General features: G+C 42.3%; 1 protein-coding gene across 3 annotated transcripts; it reads right to left on the minus strand.

Annotated features, from left to right (window-relative positions):
• Positions 1 to 702: 702 nt before the first annotated feature.
• Positions 703 to 6,214, minus strand: tmem11 (transmembrane protein 11). 3 transcript variants are annotated; one of them, XM_035397941.1, is made up of 4 exons: positions 6,069 to 6,213; positions 5,853 to 5,912; positions 5,501 to 5,571; positions 703 to 1,683 (listed from the first exon to the last, which is right to left on the minus strand). In XM_035397941.1, exons 3-4 carry the CDS (start codon positions 5,545 to 5,547, stop codon positions 1,167 to 1,169), a joined length of 564 nt encoding a protein of 187 aa, XP_035253832.1. In that variant the 5' UTR covers positions 5,548 to 5,571; positions 5,853 to 5,912; positions 6,069 to 6,213; the 3' UTR covers positions 703 to 1,166. The 3 variants fall into 3 exon arrangements, with proteins under 3 accessions (XP_035253832.1, XP_035253833.1, XP_035253834.1); XM_035397942.1 differs by lacking the exon at positions 5,501 to 5,571 and having other exon boundaries at positions 6,069 to 6,214; XM_035397943.1 differs by lacking the exons at positions 5,501 to 5,571; positions 5,853 to 5,912 and having other exon boundaries at positions 6,069 to 6,200.
• Between the last annotated feature and the right edge of the window lie 6,881 nt (positions 6,215 to 13,095).

A 13,095-nucleotide genomic window follows, 5' to 3' on the forward strand; every position in this document is an offset into this window, starting at 1 on the left:
TGATAAAATATGAACGCAAATACTTTATCGAATAGTGTCTTAGACTGACATTCATGTCTCAGACGATGGGTGACTTGAGAAATTTGTTCCCCGTTGTGGGGAAAGCAGACCTTGTCTGCGTGGCCATCTTGTTCTGATGCTGCGTTCACATTTGAAGTCAGGTGCCCCTGCTTCCAGGTTTCTCATTTACACCCCAAAATAGCACAATGTGTGTGAAATGTCTTCCAGGACCACACAGAGTATGACTGCACATACAAGTAAGCAACATTAAGATGGCTGCTCCTAGTCTGTCTCCACTAGCTCTTGTTAAATTTGACGTTCCACGGTACAGCTTATTACCTGAAAGTCCATTCCTGTCCTGTCTGCAAGTGCTGTTTGTATTCTCTACTTTAACAACTCTATAAAACAATTTCCAGCTGTCTGAAATGCAACTTCCCAACAATCATTTGGAAAGGAGTTATTTTTCTTCTAATGAAGACAAGCATATTTTGTTTGAGGGGTAAAAAAACAGATCCAGGACCTTCATCGGAGCAACGGCGCTGGGGATTTGTGTGGGATGGTGTGTGGAACGGTGTGCGGGAGAACGCCCTTACACTGAAGCAGAGTTAAAGGAAAGATGAACCCACGTTTCCCCACCCGTTCAGTTACAGAAGTCTGGAAGCGGACTGGGCTCTGAAGCAAAACAACATGCAGAAAAGTAAAGGGAGTTTCAAATATCCTAACGTTTAATGAAGTGGCGACCAGCAGGAAATGGTACAATAAACTACAAGGACAAAAATATCAGACCGTTAATACTCGAACATGTCTGTCCCACTCCCGTCATCTCAAGTCTCAGAGATGTTGACTTTAACCTATGTTCACAAATTTAGCGTATGAATGACGGGGGTGGACATGTACATACAAGGTCAAATAAGTGCACTGGTGATGTCAGAGAAAACAATTAGAGGGGAAAACAAAACAAAAACAGAAGAAAAAAAAAAAACTCCCTAGTTTTCGCTATTGTCCTCCGAACCATCAAACGACCAAAAAACCGCTCGAGCGGCGAAACGGCCGGACGAGCTTTTCCGTCGCCGCTGCCGCCGTTTCTCGGGCGCGTTCCCCCGAGCCCCCCGCCCTTCCCGCCGCGTCTCCTCCCCCCCTCCTCCTCCTCCTCCTCCCCCCGCGAATCATACGGCGTACAGTTCGTAGATCTTCTTGACGCAGTAGGCCAGGGCGGCCAGCGCTATCGTGTTGTGGAGTCTCTTTCTGTGCACGTCGTCCTTGCGCACCAGCACCACGGGCGCCGAGGAGGTGAGCGTGTGCAGCGGCAGGCGGGACAGTTTGTGGCCGTCGTGCTCCACCTGGTACTTGCAGCAGGGGTCGAACTGCCAGGAGATGCCGTAGAGGGTGGCGCAGGCCACGCTGAGCGCCCCGGCGGGCAGCGCCACGTAGCGCGAGTACTCCAGCGGCAGCGAGAGCGGCGTCAGCAGGCAGGCCGCCCCCGACAGCACCGCCGTCTTGTGCAGGCAGTTGCCCACCGCCACCCAGCGCGCCGTCTCGTCGCCGATGCGTGTGGGCTCGATCACGATGTACTGGTACTGGGCCTCCAGGGCCTGCTCCAGCTCGTACTCGAACTGGTCCTGTGCGTTCTCCCCGCTGTAGATCTCGTGAACGATGTAGCAGTCCGAGGCGGCCATTATTCCCCTGCGCGGGGAGGGGAGGGGAGGGAAAGGAAGGACAGAGGGGAGGGAAGGACGGGGGGAGGGAAGGATGAGGGCCAGATTGAAGAGAGAATATTATGGGGATGGAAGAGAGAGGAAAACAGGGTTAGGAAGGAAAATACTTGGTGAAAAGCTTGTAGGTTCCCCCTCTCCCCCACCAATTATCGTCAGGTTACCCGTAGATGGACGCCTTTCTCGTATAATAATGTGTGCCTGCGTTCCATGTCCGTTTACCCGATATATAAACAGCCTGAAACAATGCACCACTTGTCACAAACACATAAATACATGAATTGTAAGGTCAGCTAACCTTATTTCCTTCACAGTTGGAAAACTAGAAGACCTTCGCCGGTTAGCCTAGCCGCATGGCTAGCCTACCCGTAGACAGACCCCCCCCCCCCCCATGCAAAGCCTGCGAGAGTAGACTGTCAACTCTACCGACGTCGTCGTCAGTGCCGAACTGGCCCATTTTATCCACTCGGACAGGGTGATGTTTATTAAACACTTCGTGATATGACCATATGTTTAGATTGACGTGAAATTTCACACAAAGGTAGTTTCATCACCCTAAATACAGGACAACTACTTTTTTTGCCCACGTGCTTTCGAAATTTTCAATGAAAATGACGGGACGTACGCCACAAGGGAGCGTGTCCAGGTTAGGGCAAGCGTCCGACTACGGGCAAGGTGACGATAGGCTCCTGGTCCTTAGTTTCGGTGTGGAATGCTTAAATTAAGAAAAGACGCGCCCCTTTTGATGGAGGGAATGCTGTCTGACCTGAAGCGGCAGGCAGAGGACAGCTCGGAGAGCACCCTTAAAGGTGGACCAAAAACGAACAGAAAAACACCTTAACGGAGGGCTCCCCCTAAAAACCGCACAGGCAGCCGTGCCAGTAACCTTTTCTTCTTCAGCAAGGCGAGAGGACAAAGCGGTTTAACTTCAGCCCGACTGTACGTCGCATGGCTGCAAGGAAAGGCATCCTGATGTAGGCTAAATGAACGCACACCAACAAGTTCCTCCCAACGTGGGCACGATGGGAACCCCAGCCACACACACATACATCACATGCACATGCACGCAAACTCTCTCACACACAGACACAAACATACACAAAAGTACTCACACACACGCATGCATGCACACGCATTCACTCACAACCCCCCATACTTGTAATGTCTTTACATTTAAACAGATATTTATGTCTTTACAAAGCCAATATTTGAACTGCGCTGCCCAAGATTATGATCCCTGTTAAATAGATAACTTATTAAAACAATAAAACTATAAGGCAAACTTCCCCACGCAATGAAAGTCACAGTAAAAGTCACTATTTATAGTGAGGGCCCTATTAGTGGATATTTATGCATAATTGTAACATTTATTTCTATTATGAGGACTCGGCAAGGATTGTGAATGGAGGTTTAATGCTTTTAGAATAAAAGTGTTGTATGTTTGCCCCGAGTCACCTCCAGCTTGACAGTAATTTGCCAATTCATTTGAATTCCCAATTTAAGGGAAGTGATTTATGAATATGGAAATATAAAACCATTCCACACACTGCCTCTCCAGTTAAAACCCACTAACTTTAGTGCGCCATGAAAAAAATGTGGCTGACCTTTTCAACATGCATATGCAACTTAAAAAAAACTAATCTCTTAAAGGCCCTACATTAATATGAGAATTTTCCATCAGAGACGACCTGCTATAACTATGATGGATCCCACTGCGACACAATGTAAACCTCGCTGGACCCAAGTCCAAATATACTCCTTGCTTATTTAGCAGAGGAAAGTCAAAACTAAGGAAGAAATTTAGTAAACACGTCTCCGTATATCCTCCCATTCTGCATTCCAGAGTGGGGTGTGTGATGTCGTTTTTTGATTTAACCGAAGATGACATTTCTCCTTAAAAGAGCAAGTGCGTGCACACGCAGTCATTTTAACCTACTGTGCTTAAGTCTCTTTATGAAGTAGGACAAATGACCCCTAAACTATGCAACATACCATAACCAGTAGAACAACGCATGCCTACCTATTCCATGTACCGAAAACCTCAAATCACTTATGCTTCCTTACCGGAACTTTCTCATTCCCAGAGAACGATCGTGACAATTTTCATGTGGAAGTGTCTGACTGATTCCTTTGGGTAGGTGCTTTTATAATATCCATCTAAGGTGAATATGCGATCACTCAAATCAGTAAAGTTGTTAAAGTATTTTTGACAGTGCAATTTTAACAAAAGTGACAGAAGTGTATACGTTGCTGTTTAAACCAATATCGTAATATTAGCGTCCAGAAAACCATAATGATTAGGACGTAACGGCTCCCATCCCGGCCTACAGTTGCACTGAAACCCTCACGGACCAACAATGTTAACAGCTTGACGTCATGTCGACGGCCCTCGTGCCGCCGTGAACGTGCCGAAATGTCCACATAACACCACTCACCCGAAACACTCAACCCCCTGAACTTCTTACACAACTCTGCGGGGTTGTTATTGTTGTTGCTTGAGAAATCGAGCCCTTTTATGCTCGCTATTTACTTTGTTACTGAAGTAATCAGTCACACTTTCCAAACAGTCTTTTTACTACGGACAGACGCCGACAGAGCTTGATTTACCCAGGTCAGTGGAAGTCCACACGCAAAATGTTGGCAGAAAAAAATGTCTAAAAGAGACAGGCCTGGCCGGGACTAACGTTATGATGCGGTTGCAATAAGTATGCCGGCGGGGTCAGCTACGTGTCTTATCTATCGCTGGGAGGTGATACTAGCTCTTAAACATCCAGAAAACAAATAAAGATCACGATTGCATGAGGCAGGTAGCACCCACATAAGCTAGTCAGTGATCCAGCAAGGTATCTTAACACTAAGTTAGCTATTCTAGCTACAGCTTCACTAATTTCTTTCTCTATCTTGTTAGCAGCAAGTGTTAAAATAACATCTGTCATTCCCCGAGAAACACATTGTGTATAATTTTCCAAAAGCGTACAGCCAGCAAAATGTAGGTTGCCAAGGTAAAGAAAAGCCAAGATGGCTAACTCATTGGTTAATAAAGTTGTAGCTAGGTAGTACCAAACCGGCTCTAACTATTAATTAACTACGCAAATTGCTGTCAAATAACTAGAGGCCTTCAATCGCAATTATCTACTTTTCCCTCCTTTATACATTGCATTGCTAACAAGCAAAATCTGCCTTAAAGAAGACTAAAGTAGAGATAACTACTGGTGGACTAATTGAGACGAACTGAGCTAGGCGGTTAATCTGAAAAGGGGTCGCTAGAATTACTCCGCCACATACAAATAGTCTAATCTACTACTATTGGTTATATTAAGGTATACTTGTATTCCTTCGATTTGCGTTCATGTTTTGTGGTCTTTTTACGTTAAATTGCTAGCTAACTAGCTAGTCTACTTCTGTGCTTCGTTGGCTTCCACTGGAATCCTTATAGATGGGGCATGCGGGCAATTATATGCAACTACACATCGCTGGATAGTTTTATGTACGTATGGCTTGCTATAGTTTACAAGGCAGTTTGCAAACATCCTGAGTCGTATCACATTTCATACTAGGCTGGCTAGCGCGCTAGTAATGGGAAAACTACATTATGCTAGCTAATGTTAGCAATTAAATCAAAACAACACGAGGACCCACATAGCCAAGCATACTGTATATTGACAACCAACGTCAACTTTGCAAATTCTTCTGATTACGAACTTGACTATCGTCGTTAAGCGCAAGTGCGACTGCAAAGAGTTTTGCACTAAAAGTTCACTTGACGGGCATATTAAAGTATCACTGACCTCTCCCTGTTGACTGGGACACCGCGCCTCCTTCCGAACGCCGCCATCTTGGGAGACTCAACACACCGTTGCTGTCGTCATAACGTGCGGCAGTGCATTGTTGGTAAAGTAGTTTAGTACGTGTAATCCGCTTGACCGCTCTGATAGTTAAAAATAGCTCTGCAAACTATGTTTCCCGTCGTGCTTACGTGCAGGGTATGTTCCATTGCTCTACACATTTATGCAATGTGTTCATGTGTCTTACATACAGGTCGAACGGTATTTAAGTAAGTGTTAATAGAAAATGAATGATATTTTCAATACAACGTTTTGGTATATCGGACGGTATGTTATAAGAATACACAACGCTTACCGTGTTTGTGTTTTCAATGTTCTCAGATCCAGTCGAGCGCAAGGGCACCACTAGGGGGAACTGAGTAGGACAAACGATTTCCAGCAATACGTTACGAGCGGGTTGTGTAATTAATTTATGATTATACAGTGGTTCATTTTTTTTTGGAGATAACTTCCTAACGGTATCAAGTGGTCTGAATAATTTTTCCGGCGATGTGTTAAGTGAGATACTCACCCATACTGCGCCAGGGCGAGCCTTGCAACTGTGCGGTCACTGCAGTGTGTAGCACACTGAGCTGAACAGAAGCGTGGTGTAACTAGCGCAGACGCAGCTCGTGATTACACGTGCAGTTCGCTCTCCCCCCTGAATGTACATTGCGTAACTTACGGTGCCAAAACATTAGTATTGTGCCTTATTTTAAGAATTGTAGGTGTTACATTTAACTGAAAATGTGATTTCATAAAGTGAGATGCAACCATAGAATTATTGTTTTTTTTCTTAAGTAATTAACGTTGTAGACTACTGATTTTAAAGGTGTAGGTATCATTTTGGATTCAAATCATATCAAAAAGGTGGCTAATGCAGTCAAGTTTACCCTGGCAAATTCTAGGCTTCTGTCCTTTGAAGCAAGCAAGCTTTACATGCGTTCAGTAATTTCATCTAGTTGGGTAAAGTCAGAGAGCGATCAATACTATAACATACTAAAGAAATATAACTTTGATTGAAATTGAAATTTCATTAAATTTGCACATGCGTGTATAATCTTCAATGTTCTGAATATACTCTGGCTGAATACACACAGCCTATGTCAGTTTGAGCACCCATAGAGCACTTCAATGAAATTATTATACTATTATATATTATAAATAATTACTAGATGTGAGCACACTATACAATATACTAGTTCCAAACGAATGCATGTTTAGCCAGTATCTTGTATGATGTGCTTACCATGTATTACCATTATGAAGTGCTTACCATGTAGACTTGACATTGTGACCACATGTTGCAAGGTCCAAAGTACCAGAAATTAGACCATCCATTCTCTAACCGCATAGTCCAAGTCAGGGTTGCGGTGCCCAGCCTATTAGTGATTAATTTTAAAAGTTAAAATTATTCCCTCTGAGTCCTTTTACACAATCGTCAACTTCCACATAAGAGTAATGTATTCCGTAAAATATATTCCATATTATTTAAACCTGCATCATTCATTTGAGATCTGGCTCAAGATCTAAGATCCAGGAGCAGCAGTGGCATGAGCTATAGTTCTGTACATGTATGTAGTTAAATATTTATTAGGTCTCATTTTTGGTTGTGTTCTTTTTCTAGAACGACACTTTGAACGTGATGTGTTTTGATGTTGTACCTCATTGTACTAGAATTAGCATTGTTCTCAGGCAAATCCAATTTTTCTCACACTAGTCACAAAACTTAAAAAATATTGACTGCTGCCTGACTCGATCAAGACTAGTAGTCCATAATGACTGTAGATGGATGCTAGGCTATCAGCTAACTTTGTAGTGGTGACGGATGGTAGCATGGCAGTTTCTCCTCTGGTCATTTTTCCACCACAAGAATGCAATATAGAGATGAGACAGGACCAAGGAAATCTGCTGCAACACTCTGCCAGGGTTCCTTGGTCAGTACTGAATGGTATTGACTGAACTCAAATGTAACAGTGCAAGGATGCAACCAAGTGAAAGTATGGAAGGAAACCAGCTTTAGTCAAGCCATCTTTGAGTGCTTTAAATGATTGTTTCTGTTGTACTAAAATGGTGGGTTCTTTCTTCTCCTCAATGAGTACAGAGGTTCTGAGAGAGATGCACACATTGTCTCAGTTGTGAGTCTAATGGTTTGATTCCCTCAGATACTAAAGTATCCGTGTCAAATAGTTTTAAAAAATATATATATTCCTATATTCTTCCACCAATATTTCTGTAGGTTCTCACACTCATTTTCCATATTATGGGCCTGATTTACTAAGATGTGTAGCTGTAGCATGTGAAAAACCTTTTAGCATGCTCAAAGCCAATTACATGAACAGTGATTGGCCATGGTATTTGTTTTGCACCAATCATTGTTTGGTTTATTAGTTTTGTGTGTGCTTAAAGATTTGCGTATGCTAAAGGTCTTAGCTAACCAGGCCCCGTGACCCACACAGGTGAGCTAGCACCAGTCAGAGCAGAAGCACTGTAATGATCACAAGTGAGTGTAACCAGGCAGTGCCAATGAATTTTTTAGAAGGAGAAACCCTGACCCAAACAGTAGATTTTTCCTTGCATATAGCACAGTCATTAAGCGGCATAGTAAAGATGTTTGCTTGCTTTTTAAAATGTATAAACAGGAAAATAATTTGAAAAATTACTTTTGATGTAAAATATGGCATTCTGAAACAAATGAGCTGGAGATGGGATTGTTCTGTATGGATATACTACACCCAGAGTGGAGAGTATAAGATCTGATGCTTTCAGAAAAAAAAAAAAAAAATCTCAACAGAATCAAAATGTACTTTATTCTTTTGGTTTTTGTGTAAAACTATTAAATGTATGACTTTGATTGCACAGGTTGTTCATTAAACCTGATCACTGATCATACAAGCCTTGACTGGTGAACCATGAATTTGCCAGCTAAAGAGCAAAATAAAAGCCAAAAATATTTACCGTCATAATAAATGTATGACAAAACTATTAAATCCCCCACTGGCCCAGTGCAGCACTGGCACAAATTCATAGCTTGTTTTAATGAGTATTCAACAAAGATTAACCCTGAATGACAATTATGTCCATCTAATTTCACTAAGATTTCCTTGAATGACCACCTTTGGAGTTCCATCTAATTTCATTAGGATTTCCTTGAATGACCACCTTTGGAGTTCCATCTAATTTCATTAAGATTTCCCCCGAATGACCACCTTTGGAGTTCCATCTAATTTCATTAAGATTTCCCCCGAATGACCACCTTTGGGGTTCCATCTAATATCATTAAGATTTCCGAATGACCACCTTTGGAGTTCCATCTAATGTCATTGGCTGTGAACAGACCTTGGCTTCTACATAAATGCAGTACTATCTTTTTCCCATCCTTATTTACTGCTTTGTGGTGGCTGCTCCAGAGAGGTGTATCCCAAAATACCATTAACCAATGAGGAAAACTGTCTAGTGGTACCATTATCCAATGAGGAAATCTCTCTGCCAGTACAATTAACCAATAAGTAAATCTTTCTACCAGTACCATTAACCAGTAAGCAAATTTCTCTACCAGTACAATTAACCAATGAGACAATTTCTCTACCAGTACCATTAACCAATTAGGAAATCCCTCTACTAGGGCCATTAACCAGGTTTGAATGCACTGATGTAGAAGGCAGATTTGATTAAATTAGCCTACTGATAATGTATTACCGCTGGTTAGATAATAAAGTCAGAAGGCAGTTTCCATGTCTGGAACAGAGCCTAGAGAGTTTGTATTAGACAGAGTGAGGCTACACAGGTGCCCAGACTGCATGGTTTTGTTTCTCTAATTGGTTTAGCTAATGTTATGCTGTAGGTTCAGGGTGAAAGTGGGGTTCCTTTAAAAATAAACCTGCAAAACAAGCTCTGTCTGATGAATGCGTCTGCCAGTGCAAAGAGGATCAATGTAGCATATTGATGTGTAGCCACCAGCATTTGCACCACTTACTTTCCTTCGTCGTGTTATCAATTTGAATTGAATTGAAATGGTCTTTAATTAAATATCAGTGGTTCACATTATAATTAACTTGCATTGCATATATGTATATATATATATATATATAGTAGCATCTTGAAACGGACAATAGCAGGTGTACATGTAAGAGTAGCAATCCTGCTTTTCAGTCAAGACCCTGTTTTGCTGAAATAGGTGTTTTAGCGATGGGCCAAAATCACTAAACCTAAGCCTGCACCCCACTCTGACCGCATTCGGAAACGAGTGGGGACTCCTGCTTCTCTGAACGAGTTCTGAAATGAGCGTACGTTCGAAACTGAAACCCGGGGAGTTTGATCTGACTGCACGTTGAGGCTGAGCACAGATGTTATCTCACACAAGGTGCCAAATCCGGTGCTTACAATGTGAGGCAGCACACATCACCCATGGCAACACGTTTTCCTTCGCCCAGGTGCAAACGCTTTATACCATTGTTACGAAAAGCCTCTTTACTCTGAATGGATTTCAGTTCAGAAGCTCACCCAAGGGCAGGCTATTTCAGCAAATTGTCCCGAGAAGCGAGAGATGAAGTAGATAATTTGGTCAGATGTTTTACAGCTGAAGAGCATTTCTCTGGGGGGTGTGTGTAGAGATTGACACTTTTCGAGTGTGGTTCCTACGTGTTTCGGACATTCTCTTTCTAGGAGTGCTTGTGTGTTAGTGCCCATTCTTGGCTGAGTGACAGGTTGTGTTCTATGAGTCCCTTGGGTGGGGGGGGGACTGCAGTTCCTGCCCATAAGAGGAGCTGAGCTGGAACCCCTAAACCCCCCCCCCCCCCTTACGTGCATGCATATTCCCTAATAATGCTATGTCATAGTAACTGCATTACCAGCCAATGACATGTCTCGTTATTCTGATTCCCAATCCCAATAAACATAGCTCTACTCAGAGGCAAGTGCTGATTGGTGATCTCATTTAGCTGACTTGGAACGTGCATCAGGTACAGACCCAGTGGTGTCTGTAGGTTTAGACTGCTCTTTACAGAACTTCAGGTCCCCATATTCAGACACAGTGATGCACATCAAGCCACAGAAAACAAGACATGAAATGGCAAAAGCCTGTGGAGAGATCATCCCTGTTTAAGTGATATCTGGGAATAATGTTGAAGACTCTTACTGGGTGAAACTTTACATACTTTATTCTCTACTGATTAAAGAGAATGAGTTTTGAGTTTCACTAAAATAAATATGTATAATACTGATTTTAGCTGTGGTACTGAAACATTAGAAACATTAGAACATTCCAACTGTGTCCCTAACCATGTAGGAATTTCAGATCTTCAGAAAGGAAATGAATTCTAATCTGGGTATGAGAGAAGCTGGGAAATCCATATATGTGCATGGACATCTGCAACAGTAGACAGGCTGATCTTATGAAAGGTGGGATTGAATGTGAATCCAGCTCTCTCCAAGGTGGCTACCAAGAGCAGTATCTGACCTGCTGTTGGAACCCTACCCCTGTCCTATTGGCTGATGAGAAATCGCTGAATACCTTGTCAGACACGTAATTCACTATTTGGCAGTTCTCAGCTGCAGGAAACTTCAAAGCTCTCGGCCAGCATAGCCTAGAGCAGGGGTGGCCAACCGAGGTCCTGGAGAGCCGCAGGGTCTGCTGGCTTTTGCTTTTACTCGGCACTTAATTGATCAATTAAAGCAGTTGATTACATAGTTAACTCACCTCACCTAGTTTATTTTGTGTAAGTGGTTGTTGTATTTAAGGTCAAAACAAAAACCCGCAGACCCTGCGGCTCCCCAGGACCGGAGTTGGCCACCCCTGGCCTAGAGATAAGGCAGAGCAGGAACTGGGGTTTACCATCTGAGGTGTGAATGTATGTGTCTGTGTGTGAGTGTATGTGTGTGTGTCAGAGGGCGTGTCCATTCCACAGCCCCTTGTTATCTTTCACTAGAAAAAATATGCGGCTTTGCTTTAGTTAGCAGTCAGTTTCGGCAGCTTGGAAAGAAGATGTTTGTAATAGTTAGTCGTAAGTGGGCATCTGTGTCCTGCATCTAGGTCTGGTGTTCTACATTTAATCTCTGGTCCTATTGGAATATCCTGCTGCCTTTTGGTTTTTGCATTTTGGATTACTTTGGGACAAACATGCTGTGGTTTGATATCTTCTTTCATTCATTTCTTATGTGACTGCTGATGTTTGTAACCTTTGTTAATTGTTTTAAGGTTGTATTTGTTGTAATTTAAATAAATTTAAAAATTTTTGATGTAGTTTTGGCTTGTACATGTTGATAAAGGTTGATCCAACAGTTCTGCTTTTCCTTTCAATGAATTTGATGATTTAATTGATAATTGATATCTTTGATAATAATTACCAAATTAAATCAAATAAATATATTTTACATGTTGGATAAGTTGAGGTTTTTTAAATGCTGATGCACTTGTGTTTGGTATTCAGAGTGCTGGACGTCAAACGACGGTTAAAACGGCTCAGTTTGGAAAATTAAACATATTTCAATTAATTCACACCTTGCTGACAACCTCATAAACATGACTGATACCATTAAGACATGTCAGTGTAATCCATGTGGACTTTAATCTCCTACATATCGAGACCCTGATGTAGTCTCATCTAGATGTGAAAAAAGTTGTTGAAAACAAGCTATATTAGATCTTCAACAACAACAACACTGACTACTGCATCTACACCGCATGCCCTGTGTTGGTGCAGTATTGATTACTGATGTTTGCCAGTCTTCTCTCTGGAAAACCCAGAAAGGGGAGATAAATGCAATGCAGGGTGAATTCTGGAGTGGCCTTCAATCCCAGTGCCTGCCTGCACTGCTCAGATCTGTGTGTTCCTACACTGCCGAATTTTAGGACACCCTGAACCAAAGCGTTCAAATATCTTTAAAAAAAATTTTTTTTTAGCGTATTCATTGTGCAATTTAAAAAAATTAAGAACGGGCAATAAAGAAAAATAGTATGTGTGTGTGTGGGATGTATGTGCGTGCGTGTGTGTATGTGTGTGTTTTGTGTGTGTGTGCACATGTGTGTGCTGCATGGAGCACAATGCATGTTGATACACTGATACAAAATTTAATTAAAAAGCAGAGAATAAATTTTTTTTAAAGATCTACTGAAATATTTTTTACCAAATAAGAAAGATAATCAGAAAATGTTGTACCCGTATAGTCTTGATGAAGTGGTTAGTCAGGAACTGTTCTTAACTCAATGAACAGCAGTAAATCCATGTTATAGACAGGAGTCCACAGATTATTGATGGCTTGAAACCAGCCGAGTTCTCAGGGAAACAGCAGCCATCTTGCATGAAATCTGAATGCTTAATGAAGCCACAGGTTCTACAATAAAGCCCTAGGCCCTGGTTGTGTCCTCAAATTTCCTCTTTGGCTGAGCCAGCCAGGAGTGAGGTCCTACTCCATGATGCTTTTCAGTATGTGTAGCACCTGCATATAGGATGCTAAAGAGAAAATATGGCGCCATCTAATGGATGCTGCAAAAACAGCAGTTGTCCATCACAACAGTACTGGTCATAAGAAGTGGCACAGAGGAGAAGGGTTAACACAAG

The sequence above is a fragment of the Anguilla anguilla genome, chromosome 17 (genome assembly GCF_013347855.1).
Source record: "Anguilla anguilla isolate fAngAng1 chromosome 17, fAngAng1.pri, whole genome shotgun sequence".
Classification (NCBI taxonomy): Eukaryota; Metazoa; Chordata; class Actinopteri; order Anguilliformes; family Anguillidae; genus Anguilla; species Anguilla anguilla.

Excerpts from the sequence above, each read along its gene's own strand:
- tmem11 (XM_035397941.1), bottom strand. The coding sequence starts at position 5,547 with ATGGCGGCGTTCGGAAGGAGGCGCGGTGTCCCAGTCAACAGGGAGAG. Across the intron at positions 1,684-5,500 it reads GTCCCAGTCAACAGGGAGAG|GGGAATAATGGCCGCCTCGG; the intron begins GTCAGTGATACT and ends CTCCCCGCGCAG.